Source organism: Strix aluco, chromosome 11 (genome assembly GCF_031877795.1).
Source record: "Strix aluco isolate bStrAlu1 chromosome 11, bStrAlu1.hap1, whole genome shotgun sequence".
Classification (NCBI taxonomy): Eukaryota; Metazoa; Chordata; class Aves; order Strigiformes; family Strigidae; genus Strix; species Strix aluco.
The window spans coordinates 15,211,192-15,234,993 of NC_133941.1; the positions used below are offsets into that span (position 1 = coordinate 15,211,192).

General features: G+C 35.0%; 1 protein-coding gene across 7 annotated transcripts in view; it reads left to right on the forward strand.

Moving 5' to 3' along the window:
- ERC2 (ELKS/RAB6-interacting/CAST family member 2) overlaps positions 1–23,802 on the forward strand; it is a 531,221-nt gene that overhangs the window by 355,860 nt on the left and 151,559 nt on the right. For all 7 annotated transcript variants that reach the window (XM_074836238.1, XM_074836236.1, XM_074836240.1 and 4 more), the window contains one exon: positions 23,350–23,497. In XM_074836238.1, coding sequence (XP_074692339.1) covers positions 23,350–23,497 — 148 coding nt within the window. The remainder of the gene's footprint in view (positions 1–23,349; positions 23,498–23,802) is intronic.

Here is a 23,802-nt window from a genome sequence, read left to right on the forward strand (position 1 = left end):
TCATATACCACTCTAAGTATTGTTTTATCATTCTTTAAGGAAACTCCATAAGTGAAGTCAAAGAATAAAGAAAACCTCAGAATAACATGAAGTTAAAGACTGAATTCTTGCCAGTGCAGTTAGTGTGTTCATCAAATAGTCACGAATAGGAAACCATACCCTCTTCATACACTCAAGTAAAATGATGGTTTATATAGCATAACCTCATGGACTGTTTCCCATCAATAAGTGCAGTTTTTTACACAAGTATGAGAGAACACGTAATACTTTCTCTTCTTCCCTCATCCCTGTTCCTTTCTTCCCCCCTGCCTCCACACACTCACACTTCTATAGGAAAGACTCCTGCTGGGTCTCTTACGCTGCCCAGCACAAAAGAAGGGTAAGAGGGAATCTTTCAAGTAAGCAGGTGCCAAGCCATTTAAGACTTTGTAGATCAAAACTAACACTTTCAGTTTCACCCAGAAGTTGGCAGCCAGCCAGTGCAGGTCATGGAGTTTTGGTGTTAAGATCTCTGTCTAAAATATATGACTTACTAAATGGATTGCTGCCCTTTGCATTAGCTCAGATTTCCCCTTGCATCAGTGCTAGAGTTGCCTTGAGTTGAGCACATCGCAGTAATTAGCCCAAGAGGGCACTTTAGACTAAATTCTTACCTAATTTTACACTCTCTCCAGTGCCAGTCATCCTGGTGTATATGGTATGTAAATCAGAACAGTTACGCTATTAGTTGTTGATACTTGGCACCATTTTGAGCTGCCTTTCCTCTATAACTGTACAAACCAGAAGCCTTCCTCTTCCTTTAATAAATTCTATGTCAGCTGTTTGTGGACATTTTACTCACTGATGCTACATGACTTATGTTATCCATTAAGAATAATTACTAGATCTATTAAAACTTCCATGATTTCAATTTTTTTTATGACTTAAAGGATACTAAAAAAATAATATATTTTTTGGGGTTAACAGAGGGGTTTTGTGGCAGTGTATTTTTGGAAAACAGCTAGTTGAGCCTTTCGTTCTCCTTATCTCTCCATGGGTAATTCATTGCACCAGTCCTTGAGGTAAAGTTAATTTAATATGGTCCATTTGATATTTCTCCTTCACTTTAACCCATAAGACTGGGCAGAAAGCTGCTCCCATGTACTGCTCCATGGATCCCTGCCACCCCTACAGCTATCCTCCCACTTTAAATAACACCATAGTCCAAAAGACTCTGTCACTTCAAATTTATGCAATCCATGCTGCTTTCACTGTACTGAAGATTTTTCTTGTGGTTTTGAGGGAGAACAGGTCTGCCTTGCTAGCTTCCCACCCTATCTCCCTTTAACCTCTCAAATCTCTTTGCCTAGTTTCAAGTTTCATTACATATGCTTGGACCAGCTCTACTTGTTGCCAGTTTTAGACTTTTGCATTCCAGTTATCATATTCACTTGGGAATAAAAGCTTGATGTGCTATAAATTTACTTTTCTTTTACAAGAAACAGAATATAGTTCTTTGGAAGTTAATCTATTGTCCCCGTTTGTCTGATAACCTCTGTTGGTTTTTTTTTCTTTAAGAAAGTGAGTGAAAACATATTTCACTGTTCTTGTAACAAAGTATTTTAGTATAAGAAACCAAAGTGTAGGGATTTACTGTATTTTAATATATTCCTACAAGCAAGGAACTCTGAGACATAGCATTTAGAAATTTTTAGACAAAGGACAAGTCATTTAACCAAAACACAACGTGAGTTCTCTTTTAAACTTTTTTTTTCCTTTTACAATGGGAAAATGTATTTCTTTTCTCTTTAAGTATGTTACTCTTCATAATCCTCCATAAAACTTGAAAGTGTCAGTCATTTAGATAATTGAAAACATATAATAAACTTAAGACATGTAGTTGTTAAATTAACTACTGAGTACATTTAAAGACAAAAAAATTTATAGCAAAAATGTTTTTTCTTGTCTTTTTTGCTTCTAATTATGCACTAAGAAAAAAAAATATTTTACAATTAGTGAGGTTAAAATATTCTTTTCTGCTTAGTCTTTCATCTTGAGTTTTGAGAAGATGAACTACCATGTTTATCATACTTATTTTGACCTTAACCTTTTTTTAATGAAAGAGACTTAAAATGTCCCAGCTGGCATGTCTCCCACTGTTGTGAAAAAAAAGAAGAAAGAAAACTTTGAGTAGTTCTTCCTGTGCAGTAGTCCGAGCAGACTGAATAAAACCTAATAATGTTTTAGGCAGAGAGTCAGTAATACTGTTATTTGGAAATGGAATTCGAGAGATGTATTGCCCCAGTTTGTTATCAAATCTATGAAGAAACAGTGTAGAGAAAAAAAGTCAGAAGATATATTAATAAGTATACCAAAGCATTAAAATATGGTTTTTTTAACTTTATTGTTTTGCATTAATAAATACAAGCCAAACAATCACAATAACATCTTTACACCTTTAATGTAAGGTAATTTGGCTCAGTGCAAGGTTTACGTACCAGACCATTATGTTTGAACTAGGACAGTCCCTGTGATTTTAGTCAAATTTACAAATGTGTACCAGCTAGAGATCTGATTTAAGGAGCCTTATGTAAACCTCTGTACCTCACATATAAAAGCACACTTAAAGTACAGGTGACAGTTGTCTCTGAGAATATGTCCTCATATCATCAAAAGGGCATCACTTCACATAAGTCAGCAGATTCTCTTCGGTGCAAAAATACTGCAATACAAAGATTCTTTTAATCTGTTTATGATTGTATTTGCACAAGTCTGTCTTGCATCAGATATAAAGGAGGTGAGGTATATTTATCTTACAGTCTATATCAGATGTCTATACTGAATATTGTCCGAGAGAGTGCCTCTGAATGGAGAACACCTTGCTCCAGATTGCTTCCAGACAGATGCGGGAACCAGCATCAGGCTGCCCAGATAACGGTAGTATTTGGTCAGGGTCAAAGATGAGAAATAATTCAGTGCCTTGGGTCTTATTCTTGTGAAGAGCATTCTGTGCTGTTACTCAGAACTTGAATTATATGCCTTTACTTTTTGGCAGTTGCTGCAGTTACAGAAGTGTAAATAACACTTTTTGCTTTGGAACAAAGGAAGAATCAAGCAGACATACTCTGTAGCCTAGGAAAAAGGTTTAGAAGAATAAGTTTTTGGAACTCCTTACAGGAGTACTTCACCTAAGCTGTTAGTAGCTGCACATACTAGATGCATATAAAACCTCCATATGTTGCTGATTGAGTTACACACTGAAATAGAATTTTATCTGGATAAAAAGTTCTGCTCTCATCATGGTACTTGAAGGAGTGTTCTTCACGACTCCGTTAAAATTATCCATGCTTCATAGTGAATATGACTGCTAATTAGTACAGTAGAAAGTTTTTGAAAGCCATACTTATCTTAGCAAATACATGACCTTGTGCATTGATGTAGCATGTTGATGTAACATGGACTTTACTCAAATGTGTTCTGGATCCCTGGGTAGTTCCTTTGGATTATTTGTGGTGTCAGTATTTCAGCTCTAATATCTCAGATTTTCTGACTTTTCATTCAAAGTCTAAATATGGGAAAAGTTTATCATGTTTTATTTTAATAGGACTAAAGTGTTTTAATTTATACAGCATGCTTGAAGTTATGTTCGGTCATGTCAGTGACACGGAAGGTGCCATAACTTCTGTCAGTCTTGTGGTATTAGCCTGCTAATTTAACCTGATACACTACTGTAACAGAGGGCCAAATAGTTCTGGGTAGGAGAGAGATTCAAGTCTTGTATCTTAACTAGTTTATTCTTCTTAGTAAAAATTGATGGAGATTGGCAAATTTGTTCTTTATGAATGATCTGAAGTAATTACAGGTTAACATTCCAGAAACTGTTATATTTTGTTAAAAAGTTATCAGATAGCATTATTTTTTAATCCAGTATCTTCCAAATAAGAACAAATAAATAGATGAGATCTAATTATCTAAAAAGTATTTACCTGAAAGCTGTCAGTGTCCTGGTAACTTGAAAAAAAATTCTGAAAAAATATTAGAGAAATATAGCATATTTAAACATTAGACGTTCATCATCCAATAAGTAGATACCCTAATTTATTTTTCTCTTTGTGATGCTATTGCGTAAGGGATAGATAATGGCAAAATGATGTTTAAAAGCTTGATTATGGTGGAATTATGAAACAGTCACTTTTCAACACATTTATAGTGTTTCAATTTGCAAATTTTACATACTTAAAAAAAAAATCAGTCTAGCAAGCTGCAAACTTTTAAAGACTTTAAATCTGCCAAATTATAGCAACTTACTTTTGCCTGACATATTTTCAGCTTAGACCCACATAGGGGCTGCCAAACTTGTTTCTTTTCATTACCTGTTCTATGTCTGGCTCGAAGTTTAGATTTTAGAAAATGGAAAAAAGCTGTTTGTGAAATCACAAGGCTCTTGAGCTCTTAGTTTCCTCTTAGTATCAACGTTTATTTATTTAGGTTTGGGCTGGGTTTCAAAAGATTGAAATTGGAAACAGAGAAGGTGACTCTGAATACCATTTATCTGTATGTAAGCGAACATTCAATGTACATTTAATTTAAAAAATTGCTGTTTCCTACAAGAGGGAGATATTTTTCACATTGTTAAAACATTTTTAGAGGTCACTAGGTGGTCATGTCACCAGCAGGGAGTTTTTGTTTGGCAGGCTGCATTAGCAGTTAGTAACAAATGCCTCCCATGATTCTGTGTTCAAAAGGAGTTGCTTTGCAAGTAACAAATACTTACAACCTGAGAACTGAAGTATAAAACGTAGTAACAGGGGAAAATGTTTGGAAATGTAAAACAGCATCTTTAGTGGCCAAATTGGAGTGTTTAGGGAGTTGAAGATTACATATCTACTTTATACTTGAGCATGGAGTTTACAGAAGCAATAATATTTTCACTACTGCAGTTGTGAGTCTCATCATTTCTAGTTAGTAAAGAACTGTAAATTTGCAGCTTACAGAAGTCCTTGGTTTGGGATGTAATCAACATTTTCAATATAATTGTCATCAGATTCTTCATACTCCTTTCAATTTTTGTTTCCTCATGTGGTATTTACATATTTTATGAATGCCTGTAAATACTCTGACTTAATTTTCCACAGATTTTAAATGTGGAATAACACCAAATGTGTATGAAAAGTTTGGCCAAATCTACACTTTGAGAGAATGGAGGCCATGTTTGAGAGATTCTTTGTAATCTCTTAACATGTTGCCTTTGTTGATTGAGATATGGTGTGTAAACATTTGCTACTGCGAGTACAATGGAAATATTAGTATTTGGAAAGAAAATTACTGTGAGTTGGACTGAAAATATCAGTTTGTTATATATGTAATAAAATTCGTTTATAAACATATGTTATTAGTAGCTGGTACAGTGATTTCTTCCTTTAACCATAGAGTTCACTTTTTCCTGGTGAATGTAATAAAGAAATTCTGGTTATTCCAGTGTATAGTTTAGGCCCATATCATCTCACCATACAAAAGAAGATGGGGAAGGGCTCTAGAAGATAATGCCCATGGTGATGCTAATGTGAAGCAACTGATTGACTTTCTTAGGACTGCATTGATTCACACCTAAGCTATGACCCTTACAGCTTCCTGTTCCATTGCCAAAAACTGCACAATCCCTAGGCTTTATGCAGTAAGGTGCCCTTGATAGTTTGGCTATATTTTTCATTTAAACTGACCACGTCCAGAGCGAGACCTTCTTTGTAGGAGAGTGTCTGTTGTTGGACACATAGCCATAGTTGTGTTTCATAGGAGATATACCTTCTGTGGAGAGTCTGCAAGGGATGGACAAAGCCAGAACCAGGATGAATTGGACACATGAGATCTTTTCCTTTGGCATCTCAAAATATTTTTTTTCTTAAAACAGAGCTTTGCACTTCTCAAAGGGAGTGTCTTGTTGATGGACAGTGCTGAAAGTATGAGAACCAACACTACCTCTGAGCTGTGGCAGGATGAGGTCTGTGTGTAATCCCATCAACTCACCTTTATACTTAACTTCCACAGGAAGGAAACTCTAGAATATAAGATAGAAAAGAGCTGCTGTGCCCTCTGATCCTGTGACCTTGTAAAAACCAGGCCTCCAATCTGGATGAGTTGAAGAATAATGTGCGCCAGCTGTGCAGTCTAGATGTAGCATTGGGAACCAAGAATCTTTGACAAAAAAAGGTGCTTGGAAAGACACATTAGTCCAATTAATACCACATGGTGACCTTATGAGGACTAGAGTCCTTGGGGTCCCTTTTCGGAATTAGACCTGGACCAAATCTAGCAGCTGGATTTTGTTTACACTAGAGGGTTGCTGTGGTTTAGTTAGCTCTACTATTGCTTGTCTGTATTGAATAGGAAAAGACCAGGCCTGGAATTCTCAATATCTCTATTTTATTATACTCAAAAGACACATTCTGATAATTTTTCTGGGGATTCCTGGCAGGAGCAATATGAAACTTAATCCTTACCTCAAGCTCTGCTGTACTAGATTAGCTCATGTATTACTATGGTTAGGGCCAGAGAAGGTAGAGAAGAGTGTTATCTCAAGCCTATGGGCTGCTGGTATATCAAGCAAGGAGCGAAGGACTTCTGTCTCATGTGTGAGTGTTACCTGGTTGCTCTAAAGCCTGCCAGCAAGCTCTCTTATTTCCTGTATTATTATGGGCATTCTGCTCAATCAAGAGATGTTGACATAGTCTGACTCCTGAGAGGTATGGTTATGTTTATCTTCATTATTGTGGGCTATAATCATGCAGTACCTGGAAGCTGTGATTTTGTGCTGGGTAATGGCACAATCTATGATTAATGAGATTTACTTAAATATTTTCTTGAGTAGGGTTTCCTAAAAGTGATCTTAACTGATTGGAATAAGCAATATTTACCCCATCCAAGAGTTCCATGGCCCTTTGTAGGGTTCTCACCATTTTAGTTTCTGTGCAAAAGGGATCTGTGGGATATTTTGAATGTTTTTCAAAACTTAATTTTTCTTTCATCATTAGGCTAAAGAAGTTACAGCTTTTTTAATAACATGTAGGGTCATATTGTCACATGTACGGTATGAAATTGTAATTTGGTAGGTTTGTGTTTGTATATTAAAGAACAGAGTTTGAATTAGTTCACCTTGAAGAAGATAGCTAAAAATGATCTATGAGATGGTAAATGTTGGTAAATGCTATTTGTTCTTTTTGTAGCTAACATACATCTGCTTCTCTCATCTCCTGTAGCAGCTGAGGTGTCACTGCTGCAGTAAATTATTTTAAGGTGATTAGTGTTAGATCCATCTGTAGAAAATGAATGACACAGCTTTTTAACCAGAGAATTTTATCAACATCTTTAACAAATCACCAGGGAGGTGCAGTAGTCATTGTCCATAATAATTTCTTTGCTAATTTGGAAAAAGTCATGGTTGCTGAGACTGTTTTACTTGAAAAACTAAAGCATCTCTCAACAATACAAACATATGCTTGGGTCCTTTCAGAAATTTAAGCTGTTTCCTGAAAGGAGGTGGGGGCACAGTTGGGGTTCTGTCCATCTCTCAACTCAGAGAATTGGTCATTTTTAGGTACAGCATTGAACTTTGGGAACTGTTTTCACCTAATATTGATGTTGCTCTGATTTATTCAGTTGACTATACTATGACTACCTGATGTTTAGTTACCAGATAATGACATAAACCTAGTGATGAGGCACTACACAGAATAAACTGCACAGATGAATTCTGCCAGGTAGGTTTTAGGTTTGTCCAGTTTGTCCATCAATTGTCTGTCTATCAGCTGGCTGGACCTGGAGATGCTGGGCTGCACAGGGCAGAGATTTCAGGCTAGCCAGCTTCCTGGCTTAGTGGTAATGCTGGCACAACTGCAGGATGCAGAAGAGCTGTTAGTGCTGAGGTTAAGTGGAAGTGGCAGCAGTACCTGCTAAGAAAGAAGACAGGTGGCAACAGCCCAATGTTGTGAATGGGAAGATTGTCAAAGTAGATCACTCAATGGGGCACTACTCCTTAAGAGATTTTCAGCTGCAAAAAGGTTGGCAGCTAGTGACATAGATTATAGTTGGGTGGAAGGACTTCAAAAATTACTATCTATTCAACAGTCCAGGCCCAACAAAAATTCACTGACTAACAGCACAGGATTTTCTACCTGTTGAAAAAACAGGAAATTTCTATTAGCAGTTCTTCCTTTTATTATAATGCGCATATGTCTTATACACTGTATTGATTGCAGAATAGAACAAATAATTTATTATATAAGTGGCTGAGACAGTGACGACTTAGAAAACATAAGAAATTATTTATTTTGGAGGTATTGTCAACATATGTGAAAATATGTTCCCATACACTACACTGATTTACTTTTCACTTAGGTAGTCAGCACTGATATGTTAAGTTCCTTGTTCTTCAGCTCTCTTGCTTCAAGCTAGTCTGCTTCCTGGAAATGTGAACTGAATATGTCAGCCTTTATAAACATCATATGCACTCTGTTCCTCCCAAACAATTGTAGCTGTTAGTAATTGTTCATTACAAAGTAACTTCCACTAATGTTCAGAAGCATGGAAGTAATTTGGGGAGAAATATACTTTGTTCTTTTGTACTTAAATAATATGACTCTCTGCTTTAAGGATAAGCTTAAGTCAACCTTAACTGTGGAATCATGAGCAGTATTCACATAGTATAGTTCTAAAACGAGCAGAACAGCCAAACCAATTATGTCTTTGCCAGATTTTTAATACTTGAATGTACTTTTTAATTTTTTAAATATTGTATTTATTAGATTTTTACATAGTGTTTCTTCCTACTACTAAAAATACATCAGTTCTTTATTAACCAAGGCATTGGTTTCTATTGTTAAATCAAAAGTTTTTGTAATTAATACAATAATAGCCTATATATCTTTCTCTTTTTGGAAGAATTAAGGCAGATATACATCACCTTTCTTAGCACCTGATCCTGACCTGAATTTTTTATGTTGTTTAATCTTCTATTCCAGAAAGGATAACATTTCATCCTCTCTTTCAGCATCTTTTTGGCAAATGTTTGTGCTATATTCTTATTTGGGGAAATATTGTTCTAGCCAGCTAACACGGTTCTCATATGCTTTAAAAAAAATTTCTGGAGTACTGCAAGTCTTTGTTGTATTTTGAGAGTGTGCATTTTCTTTTGTCTTGGACAGTGTATTCAATAGCATATCTACCTGCAGAGCTCAGTTGTACTAATTAATGAGTTCCCTTTTGTGCAACAGGAAAAAAATCCTACACCTACTTTTGTATCTAGACTTTGATTTGGTTAGTTCTGGCTTCTTTGAGCTGCTGAGGTGCTGTTATGTCCTACCACCTGTACAGAATCTCTGCTTGTTGCAGAAGTTAACAGCTGTTGTTTAATTTCTCATAGCAATGGCACTTACTTCTATTAGCATTCCTCCTTCTAGTGGCAGCTCATCTTAAAATGGATCATATTATGTGTATGAGTCACAAGGCCACCCGGATAGCAATTTAAGAGAGCATTTTCCATAGCAACTACTTCTTAGCCTCTTTCTGTCGCGATTCTTTCCAGATGTGCTGTTGATTCAGGTAATGTTTAAATCCTTCTTAGAAACATCTTATTTTTCTGTTGTTTTAAATTCTAGAGCTCATCCAATGTTATAGTAAGTGTACAATTTTGTACATAGTTTAAAAAAAAAGAAAAAAATCAAGTCAACTATGGACATGCAGAGGCCCCAGAAAGTATCCTTTATTTGATTCTAAACAAGCATTTTTTGTTTGAATGGGCCAGTTATTACTTTTCCAAAAGCACTATTGATTTTAGTTACACTTACAGTCCGTGCCTTAGGTCTTGGAAGTAATTTATAGTTTTTGACTGTACCATAGCCACTGTGGAAATTTAGCAGTCTTTATTAATTTAAATGTTCTTGCAAGCATACCTTTTGTAGGACTATCCCTGGGAAAACCTGATTGTATGAATTTACTGTCTCTACTGTCGGAGTACTTTCCAGTTTTCAGTGTTTAAACCTGCATTGCTTTTGGTTTTGTTTTTTTTTATAACCCAAGTTTAAATTTGATGGGATAAAGTTTGTCATCATTGTTGAATGTCAGATTTGAAAAATAAAATTGAAATGATTTGCCTTCTGCATGATGTGTCTATGCTGTGCTTTTATTTTCCCCTGTAACATTCTTTTAAACTATGAAATTTATGCCTGTGTTAAAATTCAAGTGCACTATAATATCTTCACATCCTCTTTGCCAAAAAGTGTCATCCATCCTGGTCTAAACATCAGGGTTTTCAATAATAATCCCTTTTGATTTTGATTCTTTCAATCCCTTCTGATTGTGTTTCTTTAGTTGAATTACTTATCCTCTGCTTTTGTATTGCTCTTGTAATGTCTAGTACAGGTTTAAGTAGCTTGGCTGCCAAATACTAAGCCTTCTGTAGTTTTTGTTGACTTCTTAAAGATTTCTTAGATTTAATAAGACCATAAATGTCACTTTACCCAGTGTTCTGCAATGGTTCTATATATTTTTCTAAGATACAGCTATCAAAAGTTTTCAAAATAACATCTAGATAGTATTTTGAAGTTGTATTTTTGGAAGTATTTTGACTTTTTATTATTGATGGCTTTTCAGATTACTTCTCTGTGTTTTCTAAAGCGTTACCTTAAAAACAGACTTTGCACATTGGACTTGACATATTTTGTTTCTAACAGAAAAGTAATTTGTATCCTCCCAATTAATGAAATGCATTGAGGAGCAGAACTCTTAGACCTTGAAAATCTTGCAGATACAATGAGGTGGAAGGGAAACATTGCTGATTCCTGTAGTTTTCCATAAGATAAAAGCAGAAAGAGTGAGGAGAAAAATGTTGCATTCTTCATTAGGAAGAAAAATTTGAAAATATATACAAAACCACTATACACAGGCCTGGTACTCCACTGTCACTTTGAAGATTACAGCAGTGTATTCATTGCCAACATGTATGTGTTTAACTAATGAGTAAATTCAGCTGTGTGCCATCTGGATGGATCTCAGATCCTATGGTTGATGGAGACATGACTGAATGACTACATATTTAAGTGTCTGAAAGTCTAATGTGTTGTGACAAGGCCACAGCTCAGTCCTAGTTTTGACATGGATCTTTTCTTTTTTTTTTTTTTTTTTGCCCCTAAGCATTCCTTGAAGATGAGCAAAAGGCTAGGAATATCTCATCAGAAATTAAAAGATCTAAATATAATTTCACCCCCCCCGCAGACATGCCCCTTTTCCAGCTAACTCAGTGACTTTTGAATGGCAGCAAACTCTATCCAGTTCCTACTGGTTCCTCAGAAGTACTGTCTGTCCCCTGCCACCCCTGCTTGTAATCTGGGTGTTTGTGCAAGCTGCTGACCCCCAGCTCCCTGCTGTGACATCTTTCTGTGTGTCACCTTGCAGGTTAGGTAGCTTCTTCAGAAAAGGTCTTAATATCCCCTTTCCCCAGGAAGATTCACCTCAGTCAGTTATTTTTAACATATACTTGAGATTACCCAACTAGAAGAGATACCTTCTGACATACATCTAACTGATATCTACAGAAGGGAGTGATCTAACTATGGAAAGAGCTGATAGTTAAAACATTGCCAAGGAAGGAGAAGCAGTTTGGTTGACCTACCAAACCAAGTTTTTTATTTCTAGTTCACTGATTTTAATAATTTAAAAAGTATCATCAAACAACTTTTCTGTAGTCAGTGTAGTCCTATGTCATTCTATTATCCATTTTTGTAGTAAAATTTGAACTAACTTGATTTTAGCTCAAAAGCAGACTCTTTCTTTGCCCTCAGTGAAAGTCCTTCAGTTTTAGAAGTTTTTCTAGACTATCAGAAATATTGTTCAGATCAATAGAGAACTTCATATGTTAGTTAATTGTTTATCAAGACTAAACATGCTACAATTTGTTGTGGAACTGTCTTAAAATATCCAACTACTGTTATGTCTAGTGTGATGGCTCCTTATTGCCATTCAGACATCTGCCTTGCTGGGCACTATACCTTCTCTCTCATACAGTTCAGTGTTACATCTTATGCCTCTTTTGTCCGCTTTGAGAAACTTACTACAAACTGTCTTCACTGTAAGTCAATGTGTATTATTTTAGAGCTCTAAGACTGTACATATGCCTTTTTTTAAAATGCTTGCTTAGTCTGAAACAAATTTTCAAACAGTTAACCCACCAAAGAAGATCAATGAGCGAATGTCTTTATGCAAAGTTGAATCATATGATGGTCTTCATGCTCCTGGCAACGCTTGTGAATAGCTCCATTAGCAAGGAAGTCATATAATTAAATAACATCATGTGGTATCCTATCTCTTTCATTCCCAATCTTTTAAGATACTAATTAGAGAAATATTTGTGTGCTGTTGTCTAATTCCCTCTCTCCTTCCTTATAAAATATCTTCTGCCTGCTCTAGGCTTTCATAGTCTTTACTGATACTTTTCTATTTTATAGTTATTATTTTCATATGCTGTATTTTGGGCGTGCAGTATTTTATTAAAAATGAAGGATTTTTTTTCACTGAGGTAAAATGAGGGAAGGCAGTGTTTGAATAAATGTTCTCTGGCAAAATGCCTTTAGGCACCTGGGTCTTTAGACATCCCTCACCTAAAGGAATGGTGGCTTATTTATAAGGCAATACCTTATCAACTAGGCAAATTTAACAAAAACATTTTTGTTTTAAAAAATAAAAAAATGTTGAGTTGTAATAATTTGTAGAATTTTCCGTATCTATCAAGTTAAGCTATGTAACAGTTTTAACACGTACTCATAGTGTAGCAGTAAGTAATGGATGTTGTCATGTTAATGATGGTAATGATGTTTCTGACTTCACGGATCTTGATACAATAATTAAAATGTTAAAAACTGTCAGCCTATTTTGGGGGGGGTGTGTGTGTGTGTGTGTGTGTTCAAGATTCTAAGGAGTTTCTTAGTTTAAGGCTAATACACAGAATTGTACTCTGACATATACTTGTGGCTAGTGAAAATTATATGACACTGCTTTACATAATCTCTGTCTGACACCTTATTTGGTAAGTGAGCATTTAAACTATGCCCTCAGATCAGTTATGAAATATGAATTATGCACTGCAAGATAATGCATTTTGCTAATCATATGTATTCAGGTAATTTTCTTTCTTAAAATTGCCTTCTAATATACTGTAAAGCTCAAGGCATAAATTCTAATACATATTCATATTGATTTCTATACGTTGTTTCAAAATGGAGCTAATTATTCCTTCTGTGATATACTTTAAAGATCAGTGTGATCTAAATTGGATTTTATGAGTTTTGTTATATATGTTATTCAGAGGGCAGGTGCTTGTAACTTTATGGGAATTAGAGGGATGACCTTAAGTTACTTCTTTCAAAATCAAACTGATCTTGTTCTTAAATTTCCAATGGAAAGGAAGGAAATAGATTTTGGTATCTTTTAAGTTGTTATCTGTTTGCCAGAAGGATAATTTTGATTGTTGATCAGTATTTATTAAAAGTTGTAAGAAAGCCTACTCATTGTTTAGCATAAACATTTACTTTGTAACAAATGGCTATTTGGAATATGTTGTCAATTCAAAATTAAGAACAGAATATAATTAATCAAAGTTTATGTCTTTTTAATATTCTGTCTCTGCATCTCAGTTTTGTATGTCTTTGACTCAAATATTTTGAATTGTCTGCAAATTCATTAAAACAATAGTAAGTCTTAATACTAACTTTTTTCCAAGCTTAAATATTTCTTTGGCAGTTCAAAAACGTTACCAGGAACTATATTCTAGAGATCAAACCATTCATCCTGCAAAGTACTTTTATCTTTGTCTTCTATAAACACAAAAAGTGGTGTTGAAGGATAAGGAGGCTGACAATGACAGATTACCTATAGTTTTGTTTTCCTGTTTAACTTAGGTGGACCCTGTGCAGTGCTATGTTCTGCTGTAACACAATCCCAAACGTTCAGATGCCATTGTCCTTCTTCTCAGCAGTCCCCATTTTTGCACCATGTTGTGGTACGGCATAAAACAGGCAGAGGTATTTTAACCAAGTGTTGGTTGCATTCCTATGGAGAATCATACAAAGCCTAATGAACAATAGGAGTCAACTCTAGTAATAAGCTGCAAAACCCAGAAATAATTGTCATCATCTAACTTTTGCAGCACTGTGAATTCTTTTTTTCTCTGCATTTCACACATGGTCTGAAGCTTGGTATATCTACTCATGTGTGAGCAATGTTGCCTATTTGAATGAAATGATAATGCAGTGGTTATTGAAGCATGATCTATGAAACTATGATGTAATTGCTTTCACAGATGAATCTGTCTTTTCTGAGGAGGTCTCTTTCACTTATCTGTCATTTCTAAAACAAATCATCAGCAGTATGATGTTAAAGGGCTTGAAAAAGTTCAGAGAATTCAAAGGGCAGTTGAATGCCTACTTCTTACTTGAAAATTAGCCCCAGAAGATGGGCATGAAGTTCCTTCTTTGCCTTTTAAAATTTCTATCTGAACTTGTACCTTTATACTGGATGACTTTTGTTTGCTGAACAAAAGTCCTATATGCACTTCAAAATTGCTGTTAAGGAGGAAAAAGAAGGAATAATTTAAAATTGCCAATCTAAAGACAATACAGTTACTGTTGCTGGAGGATGTAAGGAGAAATGTGGTTATGGGAATAATGAAACATAGGGAAGAAGCACTGAACTGTGGCTCTGGGGAGGTAAACTGGAGGAAAAGGACAAATGGATAAGAAAGCTGCTTTTTCAAGAAACTCCTCTGTGACTATTCAGAATCAGGTCCTCTCTTTTCTTTCTTTCCATTTACTCTGAAAGTTCACATTAAGCACAGCTGCTTCTTCCTGTCTCTCCTTGGTTCTAGTCTAATGAAAATATACATCTAATACAGGTGCAATATAGAGACTATTTGTTGTCTATCTCACACAGTGTGAACCTGCTTCCAGCAGAAGGCTTGATCAGATGGTAAATTCAAGGTTTGATACTCAGATAATGTGAGGAAAAGTGCTTGGTGAGTTGGACTGGGGTGTGTAGGAGTGAGGCCCCCGGTCTTTCTGTCCCATAGTTAATGGAGCAGTCCTCTCTGCTTCTTGGTGTGTTTGGGCTGTGGAGCATCAGTAGCTCTCTGTGCTTGCTGGAAGGGCACCAGGCCAACCTGAAGTGCTATTTCATGCTGTTTTTATTTCTGAAAGTACTTCAAAAGGCATTGTTCTTTGAAAACAGTGCAAAATAATTGTTCATTTAAAAGCAGTAAGCTATAAGTGTGATTTTGGAAAGCATATTTAGTCATGTAACTGGAGAGACAAATTTTCTGTAGCCTCAGACGTACAATTTTAGGATAATTGTCTAATATCAATAGTGACTGAATTTACATGTCTGTGTCACACAGCTAGCTTAGACTTACAACTCTGTTGTTGAATATACAGATTTTAAATTTCATGCTTGTGATCAGTATGTCTTGTTTTTACAGAAAAAGCTTTAAAATACCAATAATATTCTGAAGTTTATTTTCTAAGATGCATGCACATCCATAATGGATTAACAGCATGTTTTAACAAACCATTTATTTGCTTTAGGAGTGACAGAGAGAAGCTGTTTCAAACAGGATCTCTCATCACCGTCTATCTCTGGTCACCTCCTACTGAACTTAAGGTTGAATACTGGGGGTCATGAGGGAAAGAAAACAATAATTAAGAGAAAAAGTTGATTGAGCTGTTTTTTTTCTTCTTCAGTAGAATTAGCATCTAAGAGGCTGGCTGAGTATGGTATATCATTAGTTGAAACATTTTTGACTTGATTTAAGTTTAATGGTGACTTTTTAAGTTGCATTTCTGTATTTTGTGGAAAACAGCTTAAGTAGTAAAGGCAGTAAAAGTTCTTGTTAGAAGATCTTGTTTCTATAAATCTTAATCTTGGAATTCTGTTAGATTACAATTGGACCGTTTCTAAGAACACACCCCACCTCCCAAAAAGTTGTCATGAGTTCTTTTATTAAGGCTCAGAAAATTTTTCTTAGACTAACAGAGGTGGGGAGTAAAGCAGGAGTGTTTGCAGAGTTCACTTCTAAATTGACTGTGATAAGTGGCAATGCAATGTATTATGATTAGAGGTTTCTGGGAGACTCTTTAAGAAGGTTAACTGCAAGGCAGCTCTCAAAAGAAAGCATTTATCTTAGTGGTCATCCTTCAGTGTTTTATACTACTGAGATTTTTTTGTGGGTGGTTAGAACCATTTTTTGTGTTTTATTAGCTGTATCTTGAATACCTCCTACAAGCTGAATGACAGTTTAGGGTTATTAAATCTGTTCTTAGTACATTTTTTTATCCGTAGTTAATCTTGACTAAATATATGCTAGTGAACAACCCTTTTTTCTCAGTTGTTGCCCGTATTTGTTAAAGAAATTATTCCATTTGACATTTGTTTAGGCTGCAGTTTGATAAAATACTGTATACAATATACTTTTTCAGTTTGGCATTCAACAGAGTCTTTCATGGATTTATTTCTTCTTGCATTATCTTATCTTCCCTTCTAGTATGCTAAGGCTTCCTTTTCATATTAAGTAATCTTTTTCACTTCAAGACAGATGCTTTCACAAATGCATACTCTATGTCTGTATTGCTAGAGATCTATAAGATTGTGTTTTTCGGGTGTTAGGTTACATTTATAATTGAGTTGCTTTGGTATCATCTGCTTTCTCTAATCCTGTGTATGGTATTTTTCTTTAATTCAAATTGTTCTTTAACACTACTTCCAGTGACTTTGCTAGAAGATTTATATGATTTTATACTATCTTTTTGTCTAAAAGCCATGTCTATTGTCAGATTAATAGTTGATAGATCCTGCAATGAACGACATCTCTTTATTTCACTATCACTGAGGAATAGCCTATGCAGTATAAAGTCATTCTTATCTGTAATTGTTGTCACGGAAATTTTCACAGAAAATGGTATTGTTCTTTCTTATTATAGATGTAGAAACTTAAATGTAAAAGGTGTTTTCTCCCAGTCGTAGGAAGGCTAGCAAGCATGTGATGGAATCAGATAAAATGTAAGATTAGCTCCAAGGACTACTGTCTTAAGTGAGACTCACTAAATCAGCTTTAAAACATTGAATCATTGAATAATTGCATTGCTGGTAAAGTCATGTCTTGGGGAAAGATCAGCTATACCAAGGTCATTTCTAACAGATGTTTGCCTTAATTGTTCAAAAAGACTTCCACTGTCAGTGACCATCTTTCCGCAGAAATTTCATCCCGTACTCAATTACTATTCATATTTACCTGCCATTATCATTAGACCTTGGGTAGACATTAGGAGGAAAAAACCTGCAACTTTTTCTCCTGCAATTTATGCACATTACTTCTTGTTCTTTGTGTCATGGATATGGACAAAAATGTTCTATTTCAATTTGACATAGCATTTTATCTTCTGATTATCATGTTGCCACTCATAGAGTATTTATTACAGTTTTTCCAGTGTTTTCCTGTCAGTCATTTCTCTGACTGCTTTTGTTGCCCTCCCCTGAAGAGTCTCCACATTTTTCATGGAGAAGCATATCCAAACTGGGTCCAGTATTTCAGCTACCATCTTCCTGAAGACACACAGATCAAAAGAACCACTTCTGTCTTGCAATCTATTTCCATTTACAGTTCACAGTACGATGTTGCCTCATTCACAACAGATCTTTAATATGTAGTTCCTCCTTAGTTTTCTAGACAGCATCTTTGGTTTGTCAAGACATTTTTATTCCTGTCTTCATGGCTCTTGAATATCCTTCCAGTCTCAAGTCTCATAGAAATGTAATAAGTAGATTTTCTAGTCCATCACCCATGTAGTTAATGAAAACATTAAACAGAGTGGAATCCTGAATAGTTTTGGATGGAATACCACTTGCATAAATGAATGAATTCCTGGCCACTTGGAAGGGACTGGTCCTCTTGTCTTTTCTTTTGTATTTTAGTATGAAGTGCTATTTTAGTATGAAGTGTACTGAGATATTTGTGCAAGTTTCTTGGTGCTTCTCACTGAAATCATTAGTACTTTAAGCCCTGATCTCACAGCTGCATGTATGCCCATCAAGACACTGTCTTTGTATTAAGGACACTAGCTTGAGGTAGTAGTTTACTATGGAGTAGAATGCAGTCAGGCTTTGCTGGGGGGATGAAGTTTCATTTCATGAGTTTTTTTTTTTCTGGGCAAAAGTTCTCCTTCTCCTACTTGTAATGAGCAACCATGTTATAGTGGAGGATATATAGATTGGGAATCCTAGGAATTATTTTATATATGTTAAAAGCAAATGTGCAGAATAATTACCAACGTGGAGCAAATTATGTTAGATTTAATATTTATTTTAGTAATCTGAGAGTTTACCTAATTTTACTGTGTACAGTTAGAATGATTTTTCTTGGTGTTAAAAGTACTACCTTGTTACTTGTATAACAGATTAGTTTGCCAAAAAAGAGAGGGAAAACTACTAATAGCTAAAAGGATTACTCTTTATAAATATTACTGTTAAAGAATGTCATTTAATTCAGTGCTCTAATAAATTATTTTAAAATGTATTTTATTACCATCATTTATTAAACAATAAGGAGACATTTTGGCTGCAAATAGTGATAACATCTCTATAGTACTGTATTTGGATAGTATTTTTTTTTCATGAGACAGAAGATAATTAGGAATTATAAATTACACTTACACTCTTAAGCATGCTAGCTGGAGAATATATCAGACTGCATGTTCTTGTTGCCAGTTCAGGTCTTGATTTTCAAAAATTCTTGCACAGAAATGCATGATGAGTTTCAGTTTCTAGCCACAAAGCAGAGGTGTATTACCTGAGGGATTTAGATGAAGACCTTGCCACCTGTTTACATTTTTGAACTAAGTTTACTTCATGTTTGTAAGTGAGAAAGTCAGTATTGTCAGCTGTTTTGCTGACATCTCAGCTTTTTTCCTAGTGGTCAGATAATCTCATTTCAAATGATTCCTGCAAAAATGGTGATACTAATTTTTTAGCAGGGTCACCGGGTAGCTAAAATAAATTGCTTCTGTTAATCAGATTTGGTTTTTCCATAGGAACTTGAAGTATGTTGACAGGGTAGCACAGCAACTTTCACAAATGTGGGTAAACCAGTGTGTGATATGTAATAAATGAGATATGATAATGTAGAGCTCCAGGTCTATCTTCAAAGGCTGCTTTATAAATGGCTTGGATGTCTTCATTTACGGTGCTTCACCAGCATGGGCAAGGTATTTTTCAACCTCTATCTCCCAGGGATGTAGTGGAGGAACTGTAACTCTGGTAGTATGCTTGACCATGCAGAATTAAAGAAGGCCACTTCGGTTTCTTTAGATGCCCTGTCACAACCTGCATCTTTATTTTTCACACTGTAAAATAATAACAATAACTGTTGGGTCTCTCTGTCTTCCCTCTGTACTGAAGTAGTTAATTGATAAGGATGCAAGCAACCGATATGTATCATTTGTTAGAATATACAGTCCTTCTCAGCTGAACTCTTGTTAACCTGGATGCCTAGTTAAATGCCACTGGATTATATATTTGAGGTTATTACTGTTCAGATTATCCATGATAATAGACACAGATAATATGTCGACATACTCCAGGAGTATGTCTGTGCAGACAGGTGCAGACAGATGCAAGCTTGCTCTGCGTACAGTCTGAGCAGGCTGTATGTGAGCCAGTTCCAGTCTGGAAGCCATCAGCATGTTGTGTGGCACCATGCCCAACCTAAAACACCTTGTCTCTTAGATAAATGAGGCTTTACAGCTTCTGAACTGAAGCTGACTCACATTTGGACGGCTTCAAGAGTACTGGCAGTGTAAGTTTGCATTCAGCTGCCCATCTGTGTGGATATAGTCATCATTCCACATTGCTGTGGAATTAAGTAGAAATCCCCATCCTTATATTCTTGTGTAGTCATCTCAACATTCATAGGTTTAAGGCCTCCCAACTCCACTTACATTTACTATAAAGATAAGAATTAAAAAATATATTGACAATAATTTTGGGACACCAGTTCAAACTTGTGTATGTGCTGTGGGTTTGATTCAAATCTTAAAGCGTCTCAGTGGAGCAGTTATGGAGTCATATGAGAGCAGCTATTTCGCATGACTATAAACCATTATTTCCTGGAAGTACGTGTTTAGCTATGTATTTTCCCAAGATAGGAGAAGTGGTGTAATGAATGGAATTATCCTGTAAGCCACAAGACAATAGTTAAAACGATTTTGTTAGCTTTCCATTGCAAAAACATTCTCATAACTTCTGGTTGGCTTTCATAATCCCTCAAAACCATCAGCTGAGAAAAAGTGTGCTAGGGTCTGCAAAATCTTGTGGTTTTGGGGCTTCAGAATCCAGAGTGCAGATTTTTCAGAGCATATTGACTGGCTGTTCTCTCCTGTGGAAGGTTTTACCTCATCTGCTACTTTAGAGTGGGGCTAGAGTGTTGCACAGTCGAACAGTTACGACCAGAAGAATGTGTGATCATTTTGGCTGACAATGCAAAAAAATGGGTGTGAATGAATCCATTATCAGATGTTGAAATGATACCAAATAATTCATTAGTTCTGACTCTTCTTCATCACTAGTCAGGTTTGTGTTTTCACTGCCATATTTGAGGCAGTGAAATAATCTAAACTTTGGAGGAGAAGTAAAATTTCAGTATAACTTCATGTAGTTTGCAAGTAAATTTAAAACTTTTATTCTGTTTGTGGCTTTTTACAACTGTAATATGTGATACACATAATTAAATAACATTATATATCATTAGAAACCTTGTAGATGGCAAGTATTTACCATGAAATTTGCTATTAGATGAGTAGACATTGTATTTGGTCTGGCTAGGATGGAGTTAACTTACATAACTTAAGAATTAATCTAAATATATTTAAAAACCTTGGAATTTCTTAGATGTATATTTCTTTACCTATTTTTATTCTGAGTATGTCAGGTTTGTGATGGTTATGTCAATGTTTACTTTCAGGTCTTAAATAATTATATATTTAGACTGATAATTTTAGTCTAAATAGATTTATGTTTTGCTGTTTACCAGAGGTACCTACTTTACAGCAATGAATACCATGAATTAAAGATTAGGATATAATCCCACTGGTGTTAATTGCAGACAGGGCCAATCTTTGTCCTACATATCCTGAAAACCAGAGGAACATTGTGAAACCTGTTTTTTAATAATGTTCAAAATAGCAACAAAATTGTTGCTTGATGCAAGTTAAAAATTGCAAACCAGTGGAACATTGTCAAAACTTCTGACTAACCTTTCTTTGTAATTTTAATACAGCCTGCTGTCAGATAACTGTAGAGGAACTAACATAATCTTATTTCATTTAGAAGAAAAGTATTAATGCAATATCCTGTTTCTTTGACTTTAAAGTCAAAGAATACCTGTTGCTGACACTTTCTGTCAGAAAGCTCATGTTACCACCCCTGAAAAAAACCCCCATGTTCTAGGGTTAGGACACATTTGTAAAACAGAAAAGTAAGGACTTGTATGTAAAAGGTACTGTGGAGAAAAAGCTGAAATTGTATTACATTTTTCTTTCTGTTTGAGCCAGATGCTCAAAAGAAGGCATATTTAGATTTTATATGGTGCATAAATTCTCACTTTTTGCAAGGTGAGAGGGATTGTTGAATACAGTAGTAAACCAGCTTTCTTCTATTTCAGTGCATCAAAAAATTAATTGATATTTTATTTGAGCACAACACGTGAAAACACTGATGATCTTTTACAAATTACCATGCAGCAATTTTATGTGTTGTTATTATGAGGTTTATAGAAAACAATATACCTGTATCTCATTTCAAATTAGCATTGTGGATATGTGACCCTCTGATGTATTGGGTTTTTTTTAATATCTAATATTTAAAATAATTAATAGCTTTCATTTAAATTAAGACTGTTGGAGAGTTATGGCATCCTCTTTTAAACATCATTTAACTGTGATTAGAAAGAAGAAGACAGAATAATAAATGAGACTATTTAAGTGTATGAATAAAATGAAACTGTTTATCTAAAATTGATCCATGTCTCATAACTTTGAGAGTAAAATAAATGGGTTGTTTTTCTTTGACTCCATCAGAAATATTGTCCTATAAATATTTACATTAATACATTAGGAACTTTGAAATAAAAGTGAAATAGCTTTCTTGACATTTTTGCTGGCAGGCAAAGGACTATGAGAATTCCAAGCTTCTATCTCACCTTGACTGTATGAAGTTCATGAGCCGTATTCTTATATTTATTAGCAGTTGGAGCCTAAGGTTAATTTATGACTCATTTATCCATGTTTATTTTTTAATGATTGATCTTATATAGTTCTGGAAAAAGGCATAGGCCGTAACATATTCTGTTCTAAAAGCTATTAAGTAGTATATGCTTTTTCTTGGCTGATAAGTCATAGTCTGTCACTGAACGCATTGCAGAAGATGAATATATTTCTTTTATTTAGGAAAATAAGGGACAGATTATGGCCTTGCCAACATGAACATTTTAGAGTATAAGAAATAATAAGATACTGCAAGATCTGTGCTTCCAACTGCATGGTGTAAAAATTAACTTTGCAATATGTCCTCACAAATGATTTACGATGTGCCCCTCCTAGCTTCTATGTAATTCTATATGTTTCTGAGTGCTGTAAGTTTCTGTTTGCTGTATAGAGATTGAGGTGTCAGGATTCCAAAGGAAAAAGATTCCTCAGGAACAATTAGATCAAGGAACTTCTTTTCTCAATGTTATATTTAACTTCGAGAATTCTAGTTTTGTGGTGACACAATGAATAACAATAAATCCATAGGAAAACATTTAAGTAAATGTGAGGAAGATGTCCAGAGATTTCTGTACTGCGGTCTCTAGGGTACCAAATTAACAGGATAATATAAAACTTCATCTGTATCACTTTGCTTTTTATTATTCAGTCTGTATGATTTGAATAATTCACAACAGATTTATATAAGATATTCTAGAATTCATGAAAGTGACTTTAAAAAATAAATACCAAAGATTTTTAAAAGAAGACATTTCACAGAAATATTGTTAGATATCACATTGTACTAAAATAGACTGAGATAAATGTTTTATAAAATAGTTAAATAATGAGAAATCTATAAAGATAACTTTTTTGGCTAATCAGTTTATTTCATTATTTGATTAGAATTGACAATGCTATTTAAAGTGTTCAGAATGTGGTTGATTGTTCTCCTAGTGGTTAAAAGAAACACCTCATGTAGTGTGATATAGTAGTGTATGTTCTGTTCTAATGAGAAATAACAGATTTTATTTTACTTTATCAGACAGGAAGCTTTGCTCGCTGCAATTAGTGAAAAAGATGCAAACATTGCCTTGCTTGAACTGTCTGCTTCAAAGAAAAAGAAGACTCAAGAGGAAGTAATGGCTCTTAAACGAGAGAAGGACAGATTAGTACATCAGTTAAAACAGCAGGTGGGGAGACATTAATTTTCTTATTTTCATGGCAACAGAAAATCAGCATTATTTTCATTTGCACTATTTTATTCGAACCTCATATTGAAAGTCTTCAAGCCAGGTCTGACATGTGACAGCGGTTACGAAAGGTAGGAGGTGTTCAATGTAAGTGTTTATTGCTTCTCTATGGTTGTTAAGTACTTAGCTGCATGCTTGCTTGACTCATATGCAGCCAATACAGTTTCTGTTTTCCCTCTTCATATAGCTCCCAACCTTCTCCATTATGTGAGACAGAGGAGAGCAGATGCTCTTTGCCATAAAGC